Source organism: Chelonia mydas, chromosome 1 (genome assembly GCF_015237465.2).
Source record: "Chelonia mydas isolate rCheMyd1 chromosome 1, rCheMyd1.pri.v2, whole genome shotgun sequence".
Lineage (NCBI taxonomy): Eukaryota > Metazoa > Chordata > Testudines > Cheloniidae > Chelonia > Chelonia mydas.
In genome coordinates, this window is record NC_057849.1 from 202,751,225 (window position 1) to 202,771,334 (window position 20,110).

At 41.3% G+C, this 20,110-nt stretch overlaps 1 protein-coding gene across 1 annotated transcript in view; it reads right to left on the reverse strand.

Annotated features, from left to right (window-relative positions):
- Positions 1-900: 900 nt before the first annotated feature.
- METTL16 (methyltransferase 16, N6-methyladenosine) overlaps positions 901-20,110 on the reverse strand; it is a 29,402-nt gene continuing 10,192 nt past the window's right edge. Inside the window, exons 3-9 of the mRNA XM_037909815.2 lie at positions 19,616-19,756; positions 18,458-18,573; positions 15,859-16,001; positions 12,722-12,791; positions 8,126-8,215; positions 5,150-5,323; positions 901-5,041 (exon numbers count right to left, since the gene is read on the reverse strand). Coding sequence (XP_037765743.1) covers positions 4,424-5,041; positions 5,150-5,323; positions 8,126-8,215; positions 12,722-12,791; positions 15,859-16,001; positions 18,458-18,573; positions 19,616-19,756 — 1,352 coding nt within the window. The 3' untranslated portion in view covers positions 901-4,423. The remainder of the gene's footprint in view (positions 5,042-5,149; positions 5,324-8,125; positions 8,216-12,721; positions 12,792-15,858; positions 16,002-18,457; positions 18,574-19,615; positions 19,757-20,110) is intronic.

Genomic DNA, 20,110 nt, shown 5'->3' on the forward strand with positions numbered 1-20,110 from the left:
AGCTGCAGGAAAGGCAACAAGAGCACAGACCGCCACTGCATCCACTGTATAACCGCCTGCCCTCCTCCCCAAGTTCCAATCCTCCTTACCCAGACGCCCAAGAACGCCCAGGAGCACCCAGCCACTCCAGGTCAGAAACACACAAAAATGCAGTGTTGAGAAGCTTGTACTGTTACTTTATCCCTTCTGTGGATGAATAGACAACTATAGTCTCCGTGACTGCCAAAATGGCACCTTTTAGAAGCACTCAGTTAACAAAATGTGGCATCTAAATAGAGTCCTTTCACTTCCACATGTTATGACTGGAAGAGCCCTTGTTTTGTTTTTTCCCCTCTTTCATTCTTTTCCCTGCTCCATCTTACCTTACCCTATGCCTCTTAATGTGTTCTCCCTGATTCATCTAGTCAGGTTTCCTTACAGAATCTATGACAAAGACAAGAAAGAGCATGAATTCCTTCATGTCATTTCATGGCAGGTCCTCCATTAAGATTTTCATGGAGATGCATGTTGATGTTCCTGGTACATTCAGCAGCAGTTAAAAGGTTAACCTATCCATCTGCAAGGAGAGTAACCCTCTCCAAGTATCTACCTTCTGATGCATTTTGACTTTCAAAGCATGGAGTCTAAGCATGTTAAAACATTCCATGAATAGCTTCTCATTTTTCTACCTGTACACTTCCTGCTAATTCCAGAGATTTATTTCCACGTTTCCAACATGTAAAAAATGTTGTGTTTAGCATCCCCGTTAACATGTTGTTTCTTATTCTTTTAAGTAGAAGAGTTGGGTTTTTTTAAAGCAGCTCCAAAAATAAATGTGTATATCAAAGAACAGAAACCATAATAATGTAAGATACAATAAACCATATTAATCACAGTCCAATTAACCCTCAGAACAAAAAGTTTGCTATATGTAAGTTTTGATATATTACACAAGTGGACAGGTCATACATACACTGTTGCTGAATTGAGCCCAGAGGTTAAGTTATGTATTCTGTGGAAAGGGGATGGAAAATGGAGGTACACTTGTAAAGCAGCATGATTCATTGGTTTGGATTCAGCAAATGTGCAGAATGAGTAACTTACATGTCAAGGTCAACTTGCAGCCCTCCCAACAAATGCTCTCTTCAAAGAGTAAGGGGATATTGAGTAACACAGGGAACATGGGCACCAAACCCTGCAAATTCCAAGTATCTGCTGGAGATGGAAGCTGCACTCCAGAGGCTGTCTGCCTCTTCTCTGTAGGACCTCTTTCCTACCTGGCAGCATAGCTTCCCTCAGGGAGCCACTGGCCACCTCAACCATAGGTGTGCTACACTTTGCCCTCTGAGGCACAGGAGTCAGCACTGTTCCTATGATAAAGATCAACTCTTGCTCGTTGTGCGACTGTTTCTGCTGGTTTTCCAAGGAAGCTACCACACAGAACAGCTGCTGCCAAATCTCTTTCCTAGAGCTAACATTGCCCTCTGATTTTTAATTACATTTCCAAAAGACCATACTTCCTAAATTTACACTAAAAAATCACCTGTCAGAAGCCCATGGAACAGCCAAACATGATACAGAGGGCTTTGGTTTCTGTGAGACTTCGATATTTTGTTTTAAGTTCCATATATACTTGATCATAAGCCAGTTCGTTTATAAGCCGATCCCCCCAAGATGGATAAGTAAAAATGGAGAATTTTTATGACCCATTCATAAGCCGACCCTATAATTCCCACTTTATCTGGGGAGGATGTCTCTGGCCTGGCTGGAGCAGCTCCAGCAGGTTGGGCAGTGCAGCTGCAGACTGCTCTGGCAGGCCAGACCATGCGGTGTGGCCACATATTCCAGCAGGCTGGGCGAGGTGGGCTGCAGCCTGCTCTGGTGGGTGGGGCCTAGCAGCACAGCTGCAGCTTGCCAGCCCCGAAGCAGCTGGCTGGGGGGAGAGCAGGAGAACAGCCTGGCCAGAAGCAGAGAGACTCTGGCCCCGCCTCTTCCCTTCTGGATCTGCCAGCTGTGCTGCCTCTCCTTGCACCCTCTGCTGGGGGGAGGGGCTGTGTCCCATCTCTCCCTCTCTATAGCCGTTCATAAGCTGACCCCCCTTCTCTGATGCTTCCCTTTTTTACTAAAAAAATTCAGCTTATGAACGAGTCTATACAGTAGTTGAGGTGTCCAAAAGAACCTCTCAAAACTCTTAAGTTTGATTAAACTAGTTAGCGTAAAGTATCACTACTTCAAGATGTTCTCCCTTATCACAGAAGCAGCTCTGCGCAAAAATCAGCAGACTACAAACCATAGTTTGAGAACCACTGGGCTGTGCAATCAATAACCCACTTTAGGGGCTTAATATATATATATAAATTTTCCTAATCAAATATAAATCACTGCCTATTATCTGTGATAAAACAGTTAACTAGCATGACATCTGTTGGTTAATGAAACATGAGAATTTTAGATTTGTTCTCTCAAGTATTTTTCTTCACTGCTATACAGAAAAAACGATCTTTCTAACTCAAAATTGAATCCATTAAGTCAAAGGCATAAATATTTTAGAGTCTCTTCCATACAAACATGTTCTCTTCATTTTTTACTTTTATGGTAAACATAGTATTAATTTTACTTGCTGTATTTGAAACTTCCAGGGAATGACATTTTCAGGCAATTTGCCAACATTTAGTGCATTCTTTTAAAAAATAATGGTCCAGGTCAGATTACATCACCTCAGTTGGGTTAAAATCTGATGCAAATAAAATAATTTAATAAAAACAAAGTACCAGAATGATTTTATGATATCAAATCCAATACTGTGTAACTGTTTTCCAGAGGTTCAAAGATTAAGGACAGGACTTATATAGCATATCTTGCTTCTCTGGCCTGCTGTGGTGCAAAAGACAGATGTACAGTTTCTACTGAATTTCTTGGAACCCTTGATGAACACCACATATTCAGAGTGATCCCTACAGCATGAGCAGGTGCATTTGCTGCAATACATCAATAATGTATCTATCTTTCCCCTATTGTGAATTTCACTTTTATATCTATGGCCCATACTACTATAATGCATACTTAATGTTACAACTCATTTTTGGTCACTGGGCCACTTCAAAACCCTCCACTAACAGATCTTGCCATTCCCAGAGAGAGCATCCGTCCTCTCCACACCCTGTGGAGAACTTCTGCATGGACAAGCTCATCCCTTGGGAGGCTGGATGGGGATAGCAATGCCCATAATTACTCCACCAACCCTGTGTGAAAACCACCAGAAGATTAATGCAGCCTGATGCAGAATCCCTACTGTGTGCCCTTGAGGGAAACAGATTCCAGGTACAGCAGTGCCCAAGGAAACCCTGGCAGTACAGCTCCAACCAGAGAGGGGACAGGGCCCTGAAGCATGTGCAAAAGCATAAGACCTCAGCAGCTGGTACCCCAAATTCTGTGAGTTCTACAGCTGAATTCTGTCCCCATCCAACCTTCACTGTTCATCAAATTAACCTGTTTTCCTATCCATCCTTATATCCCCTGTGATGAGTTTTTCTGGTCCATGGAGATGAGAGACACTAATCTTTCAGGAATAATTGCTTGAAACCACCACACTGCATTTCATCTCCTGTATCAGGGTAGGGAATGCAATGGGGAGACATGGTCTAAAACAATGTGTGCCACAGTTAAATTTTTCTTAACTTGTATGTTGCAGGAGGAGCACAAATCATTTTTCATTTTTAAACTTTTAAAAAGCAGAAAATCCATGCAAATCCTGGTGTGTTAAATAGTGACATCTAACATAGCCCATTAACAAAAACTCAACATTCATGATCATCTCTAAAGCTACCCAGCTCTCCCATATTATTCTGTGCTTTTATGAGCTGTCATTTAAAGAACTGCCACCTGTTATCAAGATGTTGCTCAGCTGAGGCCAAATGCATAGGGAAGGGAGATGGATGAGGGTGGCATGTGCCATCCCTTCAAGGAAGATTCCTGGCTGCAAAAGACAATACACAGAGTTGCAGCCTAATCTGAGAGAGTAAGGGCTGAAAAAACCTGTATATTCCTGCAATAATAATGATGTAAAAATGTAATATTGTAGTGAAGATTTCTATTCTGCAAACAGAACTGCATTTCCACCAAGTCAGATCAGAAATCAGCTGTAATGTTGCCATATGAAACCAACCACAGAGCTACTGCTAAAATAGGTTTCCGTTTATCATGCAATTTTACAGCTAGAACACTGAAGTGCTTTTTCAGCACTGTTTCTCCTACCCCTCATCATTATATACTTAGGATTCCTTGTATTTAAAAAAGGCTGTTTAAAAATAAAGTTGATTTTCATCTCAAATTTTGGTCATTTCATCTTAAAAAAACCTTGCTAGCACAAAATTTCTCTTAGTCTATTAAAAAGATTACAAAAAAATCCAGAACTGACTTATTTCTACCATATTCTGAATAAGGGCTAACTAGCAACCAGTCGAAAAATTTGATTTCGTAAGTAGGTGCACAGTTGGTTCATTAAATCTCTGTTCTGTCCTTCAACCCAGTGCATCTCTGCTAATGCATCATCCCCTTCTTTCTTCACATTTATTAAACACTTAAAAAGAAAGTGTCCACTAGATCCTTTGGGACTTTGTCCTTTTTCCATTGTTACATTGCCAGCATCCTCTGAAGCATCAGGCTCCTCCTTTGCATCACTGGAGTATTCACCAACTAATGTCTCTGCTTGCTTTGCTTCTATGCCCTCCTTTTCCATGCGTTCCTCATTGTTTTCTTCTTTTGCAGGGGAGTCTTCCCTTTGCCTGTCATTCTTGGCTGAGCCGACATCCTCATCAAGCATCACTGATCCCATTTCAAAGTTTTCGGTCTTGTTTTGTTCGCACTCTGGGTTGTTTTTTGAGTCTTTCTGGCTGTTCTTCTCTTCCACTGCTTGCAGAATATCTTCAGAAGCTCGAGGAAGTTCTCGTAGCTGCCTTACTCTTTCTCGTTTCTTTCTTCTTAAATGAACCCAAGAGTTTTCAATCGCTGTTAGAAACAGACTAACTTCATCTTCTCCACAGGGAACATACTTATACTGAACCTATTGTAGAGAACAGCAGAACTTCATAATCACTCTACTTTAAAAAAAAGTTTACATTTATGACTGAAAGCAGGATGTTGTTCTAACAGGTAACGCTTAATACTGTACCTTCAGATCAGTCAGTATTTTTTCTATCCACTTTGTAACCACCGCTATGCCTTCAACAGCATCCCAGCCCATAGCTGAAGCCTTGATGGATAACTCTTTGATTGTGGATGCCAACACTATAAATGTAATTGGCTTCCGGGGCTTTTCTAACTTCCTTCTTTTAGACGGAGGAGACTGAAAAAAGCAACAAAAAAAATGAATTACAAACAAATACCGGAAGTGTGCAATACTAATGGGACGGTTTTAAAACCCAGGACACAGAGCCTGCATCATACCAATGTCAGTATAGTAGAACCCTGTTTATCCGATCCTCCCTTAACTGACTCTCCACCTTTACTGAACAACCAGGACTCCAGGCCAGAAGGTGGTGATCTCTCCTGTGGCCGCTAGATGGCACTGCAGCATGGCATTTTCCAATTCCCAGGTTTACCCAGAGTTTTGATTATCTGAGCTGGCTCCCATGCCAATTAAACTGGATAAAACAGGGTTCTACTGTAATACCATGTACATTCACTGTCATGGCCTGTGTATCACTTAAGCCCTGAAGAGGGTTTTAAGTAGGACTTAAGAGGTGCATATGCTTTGTACTGGCCTGCTGCACAGGGGTGAATTTTACCTTAAGTTATTAGAAAGAATCAATTATGCTTTCCTTCAGCTGCCATCTCTCAGATTATTAAAAGTATTTCTCTTGGTACTACATATGAAGCCACTAACATTTTGATTCTGATCACACACAGGTGTATCACCGCATCTCTCTTGTAAAATCAGTTACCACAAACACCTGTGCAAAAACTACATACATATGAATCTAAAAAGGAGAAGCAGGCTTTGATTTGATACATTAACAAGCATAAGTTCAACTTACATAAGTGAGTGTAAAGACCTGGATATTTTCAAATGTTCATAAGGGGGTAACTTTTTGCAGCTAAATTCTTATTTAAGCACTGAAGTGGAAGTGGCCTGATTTTCAGGGAACCTGCACCTCACATTGAAGCCCATCAGAGAGGCCTTGCTGACTTGAGTTCTCTCTACAGAGAGGCTTGGCAGAATTAATTTTTTTTTTTAATATAAATTTGACAGATATTGATGTTTATTTTTAAGCTTTTTTAATTTTTATCCAATTAAATTCTCAGAGGCATGGAAAATTATGGTGGGGTCAGACAATTATTAATGACAGACATTGAGACTCAAAACGTTAAAGCTTTATGACCATAAAAAAAAAAAAACTTCACCAATGTGAGACTTACAATATCCTGGAATACTCTGAACAAGCTTTATGGAAACAAGTTAAACCCTATTGAATTAGGGTTAATGCTTTTGGTGTAAATTGTGTGTATTAATGTGACATTGTATGTATTTCCATGGGACGGGTAAATAGAAAAACAGTAGGGAGTAACTAGGTAAATTCACTCAGGTTGTAACATCCCCAGAGAAGCCACCTCCCTGGAAAGGTGCACATATACTACAGTCGAACACCAGAGTTACGAACTGACCAGTCAACCACACACCTCATTTGGAATCGGAAGTACGCGATAGGCGGCAGCAGACACAAAGAAAAAACAAATCCAGTACAGTACTGTGTTAAACGTAAACTACTAAAACAACGAAGGGGACGCAGCATTTTTTTTCCATAGTAAAGTTTCAAAGCTTTATTAAATCAATGTTCAGTTGTAAACTTTTGAAAGAACCACCATAACACTTTGTTCAGTTACGAACACCTTGGGAATGGAAGTTATTTGTAACTCTGAGGTTCTACTATAGCTCAAACTGGATTCTTCAAGTCCAACAGACAAAGAAAGGGTTTCTGGATAAATAGCTTGGTTTTAAATTGGCTCATGACCTTCTTCCTGATCCAGCAAATGGACAGGAACCCTGGTCCACAGAGAGCCGCAATCCTTAGGGTACGGTTGGAAGGACTGGGCCTCCTGAGGCCTCATAATACTGGCTTGTGATGAACTGGTAACCACAAGATAGCCCCCTTGGGTAGGGGATTTGAAGGACTGCTCTGGTCAGAATCCATGTTAGGGTTGGGGTTAACTCTGGCAAGCTTATTAGCATGTGCATGGGTCCTTTTCTTGTTTTTAAATGTGTTTTCTCTGTAATGCTTTTTACCTTATCAAATAAGCTTGCATTGGAAGTGCTTTTTACTGTAGGAATTGCACCTGTTAACTGTCTCTAAAGAGAATGGAAGCAGGATCTTGTCAGGCAACCAGTCTCTGCTGCGGATAACAGCGTAGGTAGGGAACTGTGAAGTCTGGAAATACCCCAGTTAGAAAGGAGAGGGATGCGTTACTTCAACCAGGAAAGGCAACACCTGGGGAGCTGAAGGCCTGAGTGTGGGTGCCCTTGCTGGACCTGAACTGTAACAAACATGTGTCAAAATATATCAAATAAATATCCTTAAACCAAACTAATATTTTTTTCAAGCAGTATTTTTCTTACTTTGCCTATCCGTAAATTTTGATCATCAAAATATTTTTTCATCAGTTTGTGCATGTACAGTGAAATCACAGAATCACAGAATATCAGGGTTGGAAGAGACCTCAGGAGATCATCTAGTCCAACCCCCTGCTCAAAGCAGGAGCAATCCCCATTTTTTGCCTCAGATCAACTTAACAGCCCCCTCAAGGATTGAATTCACAACCCTGGGTTTAGCAGGCCAACGCTCAAGTTTATCGACATTTACTGATAAAAATCTAATTCTGCCAAGCCTATCTAAAAGGTATGTTTTGGGTTTGATACAAACATCAAGTGATATGTAACGGATGGATGGGGGGAGGGGCGCCAGAACAAGGTTCTAACTGGCTATGTTGCAGGTTTGTACTGCCATACAGGAAATGCAGCTCAGACAACAATTGTACCCTATACTCTAGGTTGAAGGGGGATAGTTGTGTTGTAGAGGAGATACTTGTTAAACCCACCCCCAAACAAAGTGTAGATGACCATGAAAAACAAACCAAAAACACAGACACTTACAGGCACTCTGACATCATCATAGAAACTCCACGCCAGTGCCCACCTCATGGTACGGCCTTGACAGAATTCAGTGTGGGTAACTTTAGGAACCTATGTGAAAGAGAAACTTGGTCAGGCAGTCATTAACTTTCATCTCTTGTTAATGAAGTGTCATTCTGTTTTACACACGTATTAGTCTAACTTCAGATATGTTATAAAATTAAGGTTTTGAACCAACAATGTCGAAGTGAAATTTATCACACCAAAGAGCTTTACCAAGAGTAAAATAAGCAATTTAAATCCACCTTTAATCCCTAATAATTAAACGCACTTTAGGCACCGTGGTATAACAGAATGCGAACAGGGTAGACTAGGGAGAGCCCAAATTCTAATTCCAGCTCTGCCTCTGACATACTGTATTGTCTTGGGCAAACCACTTTCCTCCACTTCTGCAAAATGGGAATACTGCAATATCCCTATGAGGTAGCTATGGTAGCACCCTCTTCCACCCTCTACCACACAAGGTAGGAGACCCCACCATCTCCTCGCCTGTAGGTGGCCTATAAAAGAACTCAGGCTTCCCTGGTGAAGGAGAAGGAATATCCCATGTACACACATGTACCCTTGCATTTAAGGAGATCAGCAAGACGAACTCTCCAGTACTTGTTTCATGCCATGGGGCTGAGTGCTTGGGAACAGAAAGGCAATAACTCTAGCCTGAGAGACTCAGTGAAATAACTGGGGGTAGAAAGCATGAGCATGAGCTCATGGAGGTGACTGATAAGGGTTAGTTTTCTATCAAAAGCATTAAAAAGAGAGGGTGGAATCTGATTCAAGCTTGCGTATGAACATAGTGAATTTAAACATATTTTTAATTGTTTGTATTTAATTCTAATTAAGAGAAAGGAAAAATACCCTAGTATTGCATACTCTTCTTCTCTCTTAGATAATAAGCTCTTCACAGAAGTGGTCTTATTTTTATTTGCATTCCTGTAACACCTAGAGGCCAACCAGGCCAGGGCAGAGATGCAAGTAATCACAGTGGCTGGACAGGTGACAAACTATCTGGTTGTACTTTCCTGCAAACATTACAGAAGAGGTGAGTTCTGAATAGATGAATTCTGATGGATTCTGACTGAGCACATTTCCCACTTCCCACATAAGCGCTTATCAGAGTAGAGAACTGGGTTTTAGGGGCTGGCATCACCGATGGAGGTAAGGTGGGTATGAACCTTACTGTAAGATAAAAGGTCAGATAGATAGGGCAGAGTTAGGTTGTGAAGGGCTTTGAGAAGTTTGAGTCTGATACAGTGGAATAGGGGAAGCCACAGGAGGAACTAAACACAGGGTGACAGTGCATTGAGCCAACATGATCTCAGCAGCAGCAATCTGAACAGATTTCAGGGAAGTGAGGCTGCAGGCGTCAAGGCTAGAAGAAAAGGAAATAGCAGTAGTCAAGGCATGAGAAGATTACTGCGCGGACAAGAGTTTTGCCAGTGTGGGCACAAAGGAGGGGTCAGATTTGGAGATGTGCAGGAAAACACATGATTTAGACCAGGGTTCTTAAACTAGGGGTCACGAGCTGTCAGCTTCCACCCCAAATATCACTTCACCTCCAGCATTTATAATAAAGGTTAAATATATATTAAAAAAGTGTTTTTAAAGGGGGGGGGGGTCACACTCAGAGGCTTGCTGTATAAAAGGGGTCACCAATACAAAAATTGGAGAACCGCTGGTTTAGAGACAGCCTGGAAGTATAAGCCAAAGAGGGCTGAGTCAAAGATGAAGCCAAGATTACAAGCTTGAGCCACAGAGAGGATGGTCACAGTGTCCATAGTGATACAGAAGCAGAGAGAGGGAGAGTTTGAGGGAAGACCAGGAATTCCATTTTGGTGATGTTAAGCTTCTTGTGGATGTCCAGCCATCAACTGGAGATGTAGAAAGATGGGCTGAGATTTCAATATGAAAAGAGTGCTAGAGAGATTTGCCTATCATAGAATATCAGGGTTGGAAGGGACCTCAGGAGGTCATCTAGTCCAACCCGCTGCTCAAAGCAGGACCAATCCCCAATTTTTACCCCCGATCTCTAAATGGCCCCCTCAATGATTGAACTCTCAACCCTGGGTTTAGCAGGCCAATGCTCAAACCACTGAGCTATCCCTCCCCCCAGTATGGCAAATCGTATTTGTGCAAGAGATAATCCAGAGAAAAAGGTAAAAAACAAAGAGGGAGCCAAGGACCGAGCCCAGAGAGGGCAGGATTGTGAGAAGAGTAAGATCAGCAGTGTCAGAGGCAGCCAACAGGTCAAGGATGAGACAATGGAGTACTGGCTCTGAAATCTGACCAGGAAGAGGTCATTAGAGACTTTGAGAGCCATTTCTGTGAAGTATAGAGGGTGGACGGCATGAAATTAGACTGAAATAATGGAGGTATAGGAAAGGAATTAGATGTGACTATCTGAAGCACCTCAATTCTTTAGATCCCTTATTTTAGTGCACTGCATCTTTGCAGTCAGAAGCAGCCTTAACAGCCCATGTATTTTTAGAAAATAATTTCCAAGTCTTTTACAGGATTTATTAGCATGTAGTACAAGTCACGTCTTCCATGATTTTCCTTTCATCTCCCCCCAACACACACATTTAAATAAATTCTACCCTGGGAGAAGATGCCACTGTGACAAGCCACCTCCCCGCCACACACATTCTTCACAGAGATATTGTCATGATGTGATTATGGCATAACTAAGATGTATTTTACACAAGATAGGTCATGTGAGGTATCATTGAAAAAGTTATGATTTACTGAATATTATCCTATTTGTATGCTGTATTTTTTTTTAATCTAAAGTTAGGAATATTGACTATACATCAGTACCACAAAAGTGTTTGCACCTGGGGAACACCCACCAGACAAAATGCAATCAGTCTGGCTAGCTAGCTGGGGAGAAGTCAATAGACCATTAGGCAGAACAACAGGTCTTTGAATATGCTAATCTCTCACCTTCCTGAGGAGCTTTCCAGGGATGCTACAAACAGCCTCTGACCCATGACTGCTTCGACACAGCAGGATCATGTGATCAAGTCACCTGGTACTGGACTCTGATAAAACACCAATATTTTTCCAAAAAAAAAAAAAAAAAGGGGGGGGGGGGGGGGGAGGAGAAGAGAACCACCATGGAAAACAAAGCGCTCCTGACATATGTAAAACCTATTTAAGGCAGGGGAGGGAAATAATCAAGGTCATTCTTCACTGAATCTACCCCAGGATGACAACTGGAAACATCTAAGAAATAAAAAAGGGGTGGGTGGGGAGAAGAGGACCGAACCCAGGCTGGGAAGGTGTCTGGCCTGTGAAAGAAATACCTGGAATTTTAAGCTGTAAGCAAGAGCAGTTTGCCTTCAAGAATCTGTGCAATCTGCCTAAATTAACATTTAGGGTGAGAAATTACTATTTGTAAGCGGTTTCTTTAGTATCTTAAGCTTAGTTTGAGTGTTTGTTTCATTTGATAGGTAACCTGCTTTGATCTGTTTGCTAACCCATATAATCACTTAAAAATTTATCTTTTGTAGTTAATAAACTTGTTCTTGTTTTCTCTAAAACCAGTTTGTGGAATTCATAACTGGGGGGCAAAAAGCTGTGCATATCTTCCTCACATTGAGGGAGCAAATTTTATGAGCTTATGCTGTGGAGTTCAGTGCAGCGCAAGACGATACAATTTTGGATTTACACTCCAGAGGGGGTGTGCACTTGAATGCTGGCCAGTTCCTTAGCTGAGCTTTCCCAAGAAGAACTGATCTCAGTGTCTTTCAGCAGCTGTATGTGCCCCTACCCGTGTGTGTGCCGGAGGCTTGAGGGTTTGGCTCAGCAGGACAGTGTAAGGGAGCCCAAGCTGGCGGAAAAGGCGAGCTCAGTGATACTCGAGTTCCAAGTGGCACCCCAGGGGGAACCCATCACAGCCGCCAGAAACATTTTTTGCCAGTGTGAATTCTGCTATCTACTCCTTGCTAGTGGCACTTAACGCTATACATCTCACTGTTTGGGAAAATTCTATTGCTGCCTACCTCCCCCATGCCTGTGTGTTAAGTGGTGGTGACTTCCACTGAATATATACAGCATTGCTCAGACTCTCCTGCTTCTAAGGGAACCCACTGAGACACGGCTGTGGGTGGAAGGAGTAAGACGTCTGATCCTTAAAACACAAGGAGCCAAATCGATGATTTTTAGACTTAACAGAACACTAAGTAACTTACCAATGAGGACTCTTGATATATGTACTGTCCTCATATTGAATTAATTAGAGCCAATATATTTGTAGCATAAAAATTAACTGAGGAAGAACAGCTCTTGCAAATTCTCAAAAATTCAGTGCTGAAAACTTAAGAGAATGTAGTGCCTTCTCATATAAGAGGTTTAATCCCTGCTTTAAGTTCAAACTCTGCTTAACCTCAACTTTGGAGTTGCTACCAGCGCCTCCATAATACAAAAGCACCTTCCAAAGAACTATAGTTCAGTAACTTGTAAGAAACCTCTCTTTTTAGGGGAAAAAAACAGGCAACACAAATGCACAGTATCAGGAAGCAGTATATGCAACCCTAGTGTATTTGGAGACAAACTTACCCCCTGGATTCGAAGTTCCTCTTTTAATGGAGCTAAACTGCATTTCTTTCCCAGCATGCAGCTGTACCACCTGTGGACAACATTTTACATTAAGGGGTTTTAGAAACAGTTCAACTGAAAATGGCAACTAACTGCAAAGGGTTCACATTAGAGGTCTGCAAGCATCACAAGAGGGGAAATGCTCCCCAGTTAAAAATAGTGGCAAATCCACATTAGCAATATGATTTGAGCAAGTGGATAAACTAGGAGACCAAGGAAATAAATCCTTGGAAAAGAAATCCACCTGGATTTTTTCAATATTAGATTTTGGATAAAATTTTTAAAAAAAAGTTTCTCAGCAACTCTAACTGTCCCATTTTCAAAAATGACAAAGTGCTTTGGAAAATAGTACCCTTTATAATAATTTGTTTCAAACTTTCAATTTTAACTTTCCAAGGAATGGAGAGAGAAGATGACAGAAGCAAAACAACAGCTTTTGCCTGAAAAAAATAGACCCACTCCCTGGTATCTCTGCCTATTAGAAATTTAGATGTATTAATTCTCCCAGTTTCCAGCTCTCTAAATCCACATCTCACCACTGGGCAAACAGAAGGATGACAGCAGAGAGATTACCCTGCTTCTGGGAGCTCACCATCTCCTTTGGATACAGGTCTCACAGACTCTTCCAAAGGCAAAAGTCTGTGTTCTTCAGCAGAATTTCCCAAAAGTCCTTTATGGGCACTTGCACAAAAAAATTTAGGAGAGGTGTTGGGGCCCAATGAAATAATTTGTAAATACACTGTTAAAACTTTGTACCCAGAGAGTTTTCAATTACTGAAATGCAATACTCTCTACATATTTTAAGCAGCTTCTTTGAGAGATAAAAATGCTTTAAAGTGATCATGGGTAGAAGTATGAGAGATAAATAAAACCAGTTTTCATGAGGCATTGTGAAGAATCTAATAAAACCAGAATTCAATTGAAATAAGATTAATAGATTTTTTTTTTAATAAGGCCAAAAGGCACCACTAGTAGTCTGACTACCTGCATAATAGGCCAGAGAATTTTGCTAATTAATTCTTGCATTAAGGCCAGTAACTTCTGGCTGAACTACAGCACATCTGCAAATCAAGATCGGATAGCTTTTCCCAAGACTGCAAAATGCAGAAGTCTCTACCACAACCCACTGGTTCATTACCCTGTTGGGAAACATGAAGTGGAAAAAACATGCACATTTTTAAGATTCAGCTTCCAGTCACTGAATCATGTTATGCCTTTGTCTCCAAGAACTGTAATATTCTAGTTGAAAAAAGAAGCTATCAAGTTCTTCCTTTGGCCAGCAAGTCTCAGTCTCCTATGTAAAGGGCAGCTCAACATTCTGGCCATTTGGTTGAGTTGTCTCTAGCAAAGTAAGACTGGAACATAGCATTAAGTCAATTTTTCTGCTGTGAGACTCCCCAGAACAATTATATTATATTAAATAGCAGCAACAAGTTGGATGACTTTTCCAGATTTTGGAAACACAAGGCATTAAAGATAGATGCCTTCATCTAATTAGGCCAACAGATGTACACCTGTCCTCCAACTCCAGCTCTTTGGTACCAGAAGCCACCAGACAATGGCTGTTAAATCTTTGTTTTCCCTTACTAAAGTGATCTTTCTTGTGGCATTCATATCTACAAGAGGGATCAGTGAGTATAATGCCTTGTCAATCAGTGAATCATCTGTTTCCTGACAACATGGTACTACAACCTTCTCAGCTAAAGCACGACACCTTCATATCACCTGTCCCAAACGCTCTCATTCTAAAAAGGAAAGTTGGCACTACCTAGATGGCCGTAGCGCCATTAAAATTGCTCCTGGATAGGTCAAAGTCTCTCAAGAACTTGAATGTTTTCTTAATTTCTTTTGATAAGAACATATTTTTTTTGGAAGTCTTTAGACCTAGCTCCTATTGGTCTGAGCTACTTTTGAATCTTAAGAGAAGTGTTATCAGCCTTCCAATAAGAGTACATTCTACAAGACCTACTCCCACTTCTTGGACAGTAAAAAGTGAGCATCTTGTGAAGAGGTCTGCAAAAATGCAAACTGCGCAACTCTTCATTCTTTTTCAAAGTACTACAAAATGAGTATGTTTTAATATAGCCAAACAAGCAATAAAGACTGTGGAGCATACTTTCAGGACTGTATCCTACAAAGCAGGTATTCTAGAAAAAGGTAGTTAGCTGCCTGAACATGAGCTCCCAGTGCATTATTCTGGCTGTAAGAGCTAATTCGATCCCCAGGTATATAAATGGGAGTATCAGACTGGAGAAGGAAGGCAATATTACCTCTGTATATGGCACTGGTGAAGTCATTAGAATACTATGCCCAGTTCTGCTGTCCACACTGGAAAAGGAAGTAAAAAAAATTGGAGAGTTCAGAGAAGAACTACAAGAATTATTTATGGTCTGGAAAAATGCCTTACTCTGAGAAACTAAAGGACCTCCATCTATTTAGCTTGTTAAAGAGAAGGTCTAGCAGTGACTATCATTTGCTGACACAAAGAGGAGATTTGATACTAAAGGACTTTTTAACATAGAAGACAAAGGTGTGACATGATCCAATGGCTGGAAGTTTAAAATCAGCATTATTCAAACTGGAAAAAAAACAGGTGCAAGTTTTTGTGAGGGTGCTAAATCATTGGACAGACTACCACAAGATGTGAAATCTTCCTTCCCATGGTGTCCTGAAATCAAGACTGGGTCTCTTTTAAAAAGATATTCTACTTCAACTGCAAGTTGCAGGACTAGATGCAAGAATCACTGAGTGAACTTCCTTGGCCTATGTTATGTATGAAGTCATACCAGATGGTCATAATAGTCCCTTCTGCCCTTAAAAATCTATGAATCTGAAGGGGAGAACAGCTGTCCTCTCCTCAAATTTTATGTATAAACTCTGTTCCTTGGACATGAGATAGATTACAAATGTGTATCAAATGAGCTGGTGGACTTCCTTGACCTATGGTTATTAAAAAAAAAAAAAAAAAAAAAGATGATTGTCACATAAATTGGATTTTCATCCAAAACAAGAAGGCCCTCAGTTAAAGTCCCTTCCGTGTGATTCCCACAGCAGGGTGCAGGGAGGAGGGAAGTTTCCTTAATAACCCCAGTCCTTACCGCAATCTTTTTTTAAGCTGCAGACTATCGTGGATAATTCTTTTGACAAATTCTAGTTCTCCCCCTTCAGCCATGATCTCTGTGATGCCCCCAGTGTTCACAGAGCTGGGAGGGGGCCGTCGAGGATTTCGAGAATTTACTCCCTGGACAGGAAAGAAAGTGTTTGAAGTTTAAACCATTAATGAACAGTTAATTCCTTAAACCCTGCTGTCTCTCTCACACTCTGCCATGTAGTAACACTATCAACACTGCACTCCATCCCTATGTGGGGGAAATGCTAACAACATATTTTTAAACTTAATAATGTAACAGTTATTACTCCTGTCTGTATCCATCTATTGTATCTGGTTTTATACTTAGATTATAAGCTCTTTGGGGCTGAAATCATCTTTTTGTTCTGTGTTTGTAGGGAACTCAGCACAATGGAGTCTCGGTCCTCAACTTGAGCTCCTAGGTGGTACGGTAATAGAGCAAATCTATATAGTCACAGCTACAGAAAAGAAAAGGAGTACTTGTGGCACCTTAGAGACTAAACAGTTTATTTGAGCATGAGCTTTCGTGAGCTACAGCTCACTTCATCGGATGCATAGCATATCGTGGAAACTGCAGAAGACATTATATACACACAGAGACCATGAAACAAAACTTCCTCCCACCTCACTCCCCCGCTGGCAACAGCTTATTGCCAGCGGGGGAGTGAGGTGGGAGGAAATTTTGTTTCATGGTCTCTGTGTGTATATAATGTCTTCTGCAGTTTCCACGATATGCTATGCATCCGATGAAGTGAGCTGTAGCTCACGAAAGCTCATGCTCAAATAAACTGGTTAGTCTCTAAGGTGCCACAAGTACTCCTTTTCTTTTTACGAATACAGACTAACACGGCTGTTACTCTGAAACCTACAGAAAAGAGTTAGCAATATATCGATGCTATACGAGAGTAACATTAAACATCTGGTTCCAAAGCACCATAGGACATGGTCATGTCAGAAAGTTACAACCCAATGTTTAAATGTAAAATTATTTAGCTAACACCACTTCTTCCCGTGTATTTCTAAAAGCTGAAGTTGTCACTATAGAGATCAAGATTCTAAGTTTCTTACTGAGTCTAGAGTCAGGGCTTGTCTATACTGGCATGCTAAATAGGTACCACTGCGATTGATGCAGCGGCGTCAATTTAGTGAGTCTGGAGAAGACACAGTAAGCAGATGGGAGAGTGCTCCTGTTGACTTTAGTACTCCACTTCCCTGAGAGGCAGAAGGTAAGTTGGGGAGAGACGCTCTCCCGCCAATATAACATGGTGTAGACACCGCGTTAGGTCAGGTCAAGGTAAGCTACATCGCTCAGGGGGGTGATTTCTTCACTCCCCTGAGCAACGTAACTTGTATCAACTTAAGTGACAGTGCAGACCAAGCCTCAGACTGGTACCACAATAGCGAAGATGAGTGCTACGACATCGACATACTAGCACAGGGGTGGGCAAACTTTTTGGCCAGAGGGCCACATCTGAGTATAGAAATTGTATGGCAGTCCATGAATGCTGATGAAATTGGGGGTTGGGCGCGGGAGGGGATGAGGGCTCTGGCTGTGGGTGCGGGCTCTGGGGTAGGGTCAAAAATTATGAGTTCAGGACGAGGGAGGGGGCTCCAGGCTAGGGTGTGGGCTCTGGGGTTGGGGTGCAGGAGGATGCTCTGGGCTGTGACCAAGGGGTTTGGAGGACAGGAGGGGGATCAAGGCTGGGGCTGGGGCACGGGAGGGGGGCAGGGGTGCAGGCTCCAGGCGGTGCTTACCTCAAGCAGCTTCCGGAAGCAGCAGCAGCAGCAGCAGCAGCAGCATGTCCCCTCTCCGGCTCCTATACAGAGGAGCGGCCAGGCAACTCTGCGCACTGCCCCATCCGTAGGTGCCTCCCCTGCAGCTACTATTGGCCGCAGTTCCAGGCCAATGGGAGCTGTGGGGTTGGGGCGGGGGTGGTATGTGGAGCCCCCGGTTACTCCTATGCATAGGCACTAGAAGGGGGACATGCCGCTGTTTCTGGGAGCCACGGCACGTGCAGAACGGGGCAAGCCCCTGGCCCTGCTCCCCGGCTGGAGTACTTGAGCAGGGCAAGCCCCGGACCCAGCTCCCCAGCAGGAGCTCAAGGGCCGGATGCAGCCCCCGGGCCGTAGTTTGCCCACCCCTGTACTAGCGTCACTGAGGCCCACCAGCCCCTCTGTTCTACCACTACGGGAGGCGCACTAGCACCAGGTCCATGGTGACTGCCTACTCTGTGCTAAATCTATTGCAGAGAGCCAATTTGAATACAACTAATGGAAGAACGCCACAGGTCAATTCCTACTTCAGAATTAAAAAAAACCAAAACTCATTTAAGTTAATCTTTTACAAATTGCTGACTTGGGTGGGTTTTTTAATGTTGCTTTTTTAAAAAATAATCAAAAATTATACAGATATACATATATGAAATGACAGCTTATAAAACCCAGAGACATGAGGTTTTTCACAGTGAGCCTTCAAACACTTTAATCTCTTGAGGTATCATTACCCTCCCACCTGTTAAAAAGAGCAAAAAGTAAGTACAACAGTCAATCTAATCAACATACTGTACCTTGGCTTCCAACTGGTTGGCAAAAAAGGGAGGGTTGCACATGCAAAAATCATAAATGATCTCAGATTCCTCTTTTAGTGCATCCATTAGAAGGGTCTTCTGTGGCACTTTAACCACTAGCAGAAAAAGGAGGATATTTATTGATAAGGAATTAAAATTAACTCTAGTATTACATAAGTATTTTTAACACTTCCTTTAGAATATAATTAACATATTATACAACCAATTTATCATCAACATACTACACTGCAAACCAACTTTAGGTTCATCTAACAAAAGCAAACGCATATAAACAGCTTTTCTTATAACCAATATCATAGAATTAGAAGCGTTAATTTTCAGAGCAATAGCAGGTGCTCCATAGTTACGGCTGAAATTGAATTTTCATTATAAATCTTATTTTGGCCCCTCAGAAAGCCATGTCTCAAAACTGATAGTCTAGGTCTGAAGCAGAGAGAATTCTTCTAATAAATTTGAAGTCAACTGTATGTGGAGTTCCAGAATTATTACACATTAAAAATAGATCTTCACAGTTCAAGTTTTAATTTTCTTCCATTTTATTTTTAAAAACGGGAAGAAGGGATAGAGACAGAACTTAGTTTACCAGATTCCTCCAGATCTTAGACTCATACAAAAAGGGAAATCTATATACAAAAAGGAGGGGGCATCTGAAGGAGTGCAGGGCAGTGGCTGTACAAATTGATTTGGGGACAGCATTCCACACGTATGGGGCAGCATGGAACAGTATGAATTCTGTCATGTTCATATCAAATGTTACCTATCAGTGTTTTGTGCATGTATCTGCAACCTTAACTTCATTTCAAAGATTTCTGTATGGGGGATTATCATAAATATGCAGAAATCTGATTAGTCATAGGCATCAAAAATCTAGACCTGTCCAGGCTGGTTTATAAGAGTGAATTAGGTTTTTTGTTAAGTTTTTGGACCAATTGTGGCTGTCTGATTTCAATGGGGATGGTCTAGCAACATGTGGTTACTCTTTGCTACACCAAAATCAGGGTAGCATATATTTGCAGGACTGTAAATCCTCATTAGCCACGGAACAAGGCAAAGATACATCATTACATCTGTTTAAAAACAGGAGAAGTGGAATCACCACAAGGGAACGAAAGCTAATGAATGATTATTATATGGTACCTTTAATAAGATCAGATAAATTATTCTGTTCCACATTTTTCTTTGCATAATTGAAGCACATATCATCCACTTCTGTTGCTAGGAAATACCAGCCATTCAAAGTGGCTCCAAGTAATGGGTAGATACAAGATGCCCCTGTACCTGCAGCAAATAAAAAAAAAGCCTAGATTAGCAAAAAAAGTAAAGCATCAGATTTAACTTAATAAATAATCATACGTTGTATGATGTGCATTATTCTATTGTTACTCACAGCAATAAATTTCAATATTAAAAACTAATCAACATTTTACCCAACAAGTAGATACCCCTGTATTTGCTAATTAAAAAACAGAACATTTTCAAACATGAATTTATTTTGCAAAACATTTCACTTATTCCAGGACTAACGTGGTAAATCAGAGACTGAATATTTTCCTTCAGGAGGTTTTTGTTTTTGTTTTTTTAAAACAGGAGTAACTAATTCAGACACTAGTGACCAAGTATATTTCTAATTAT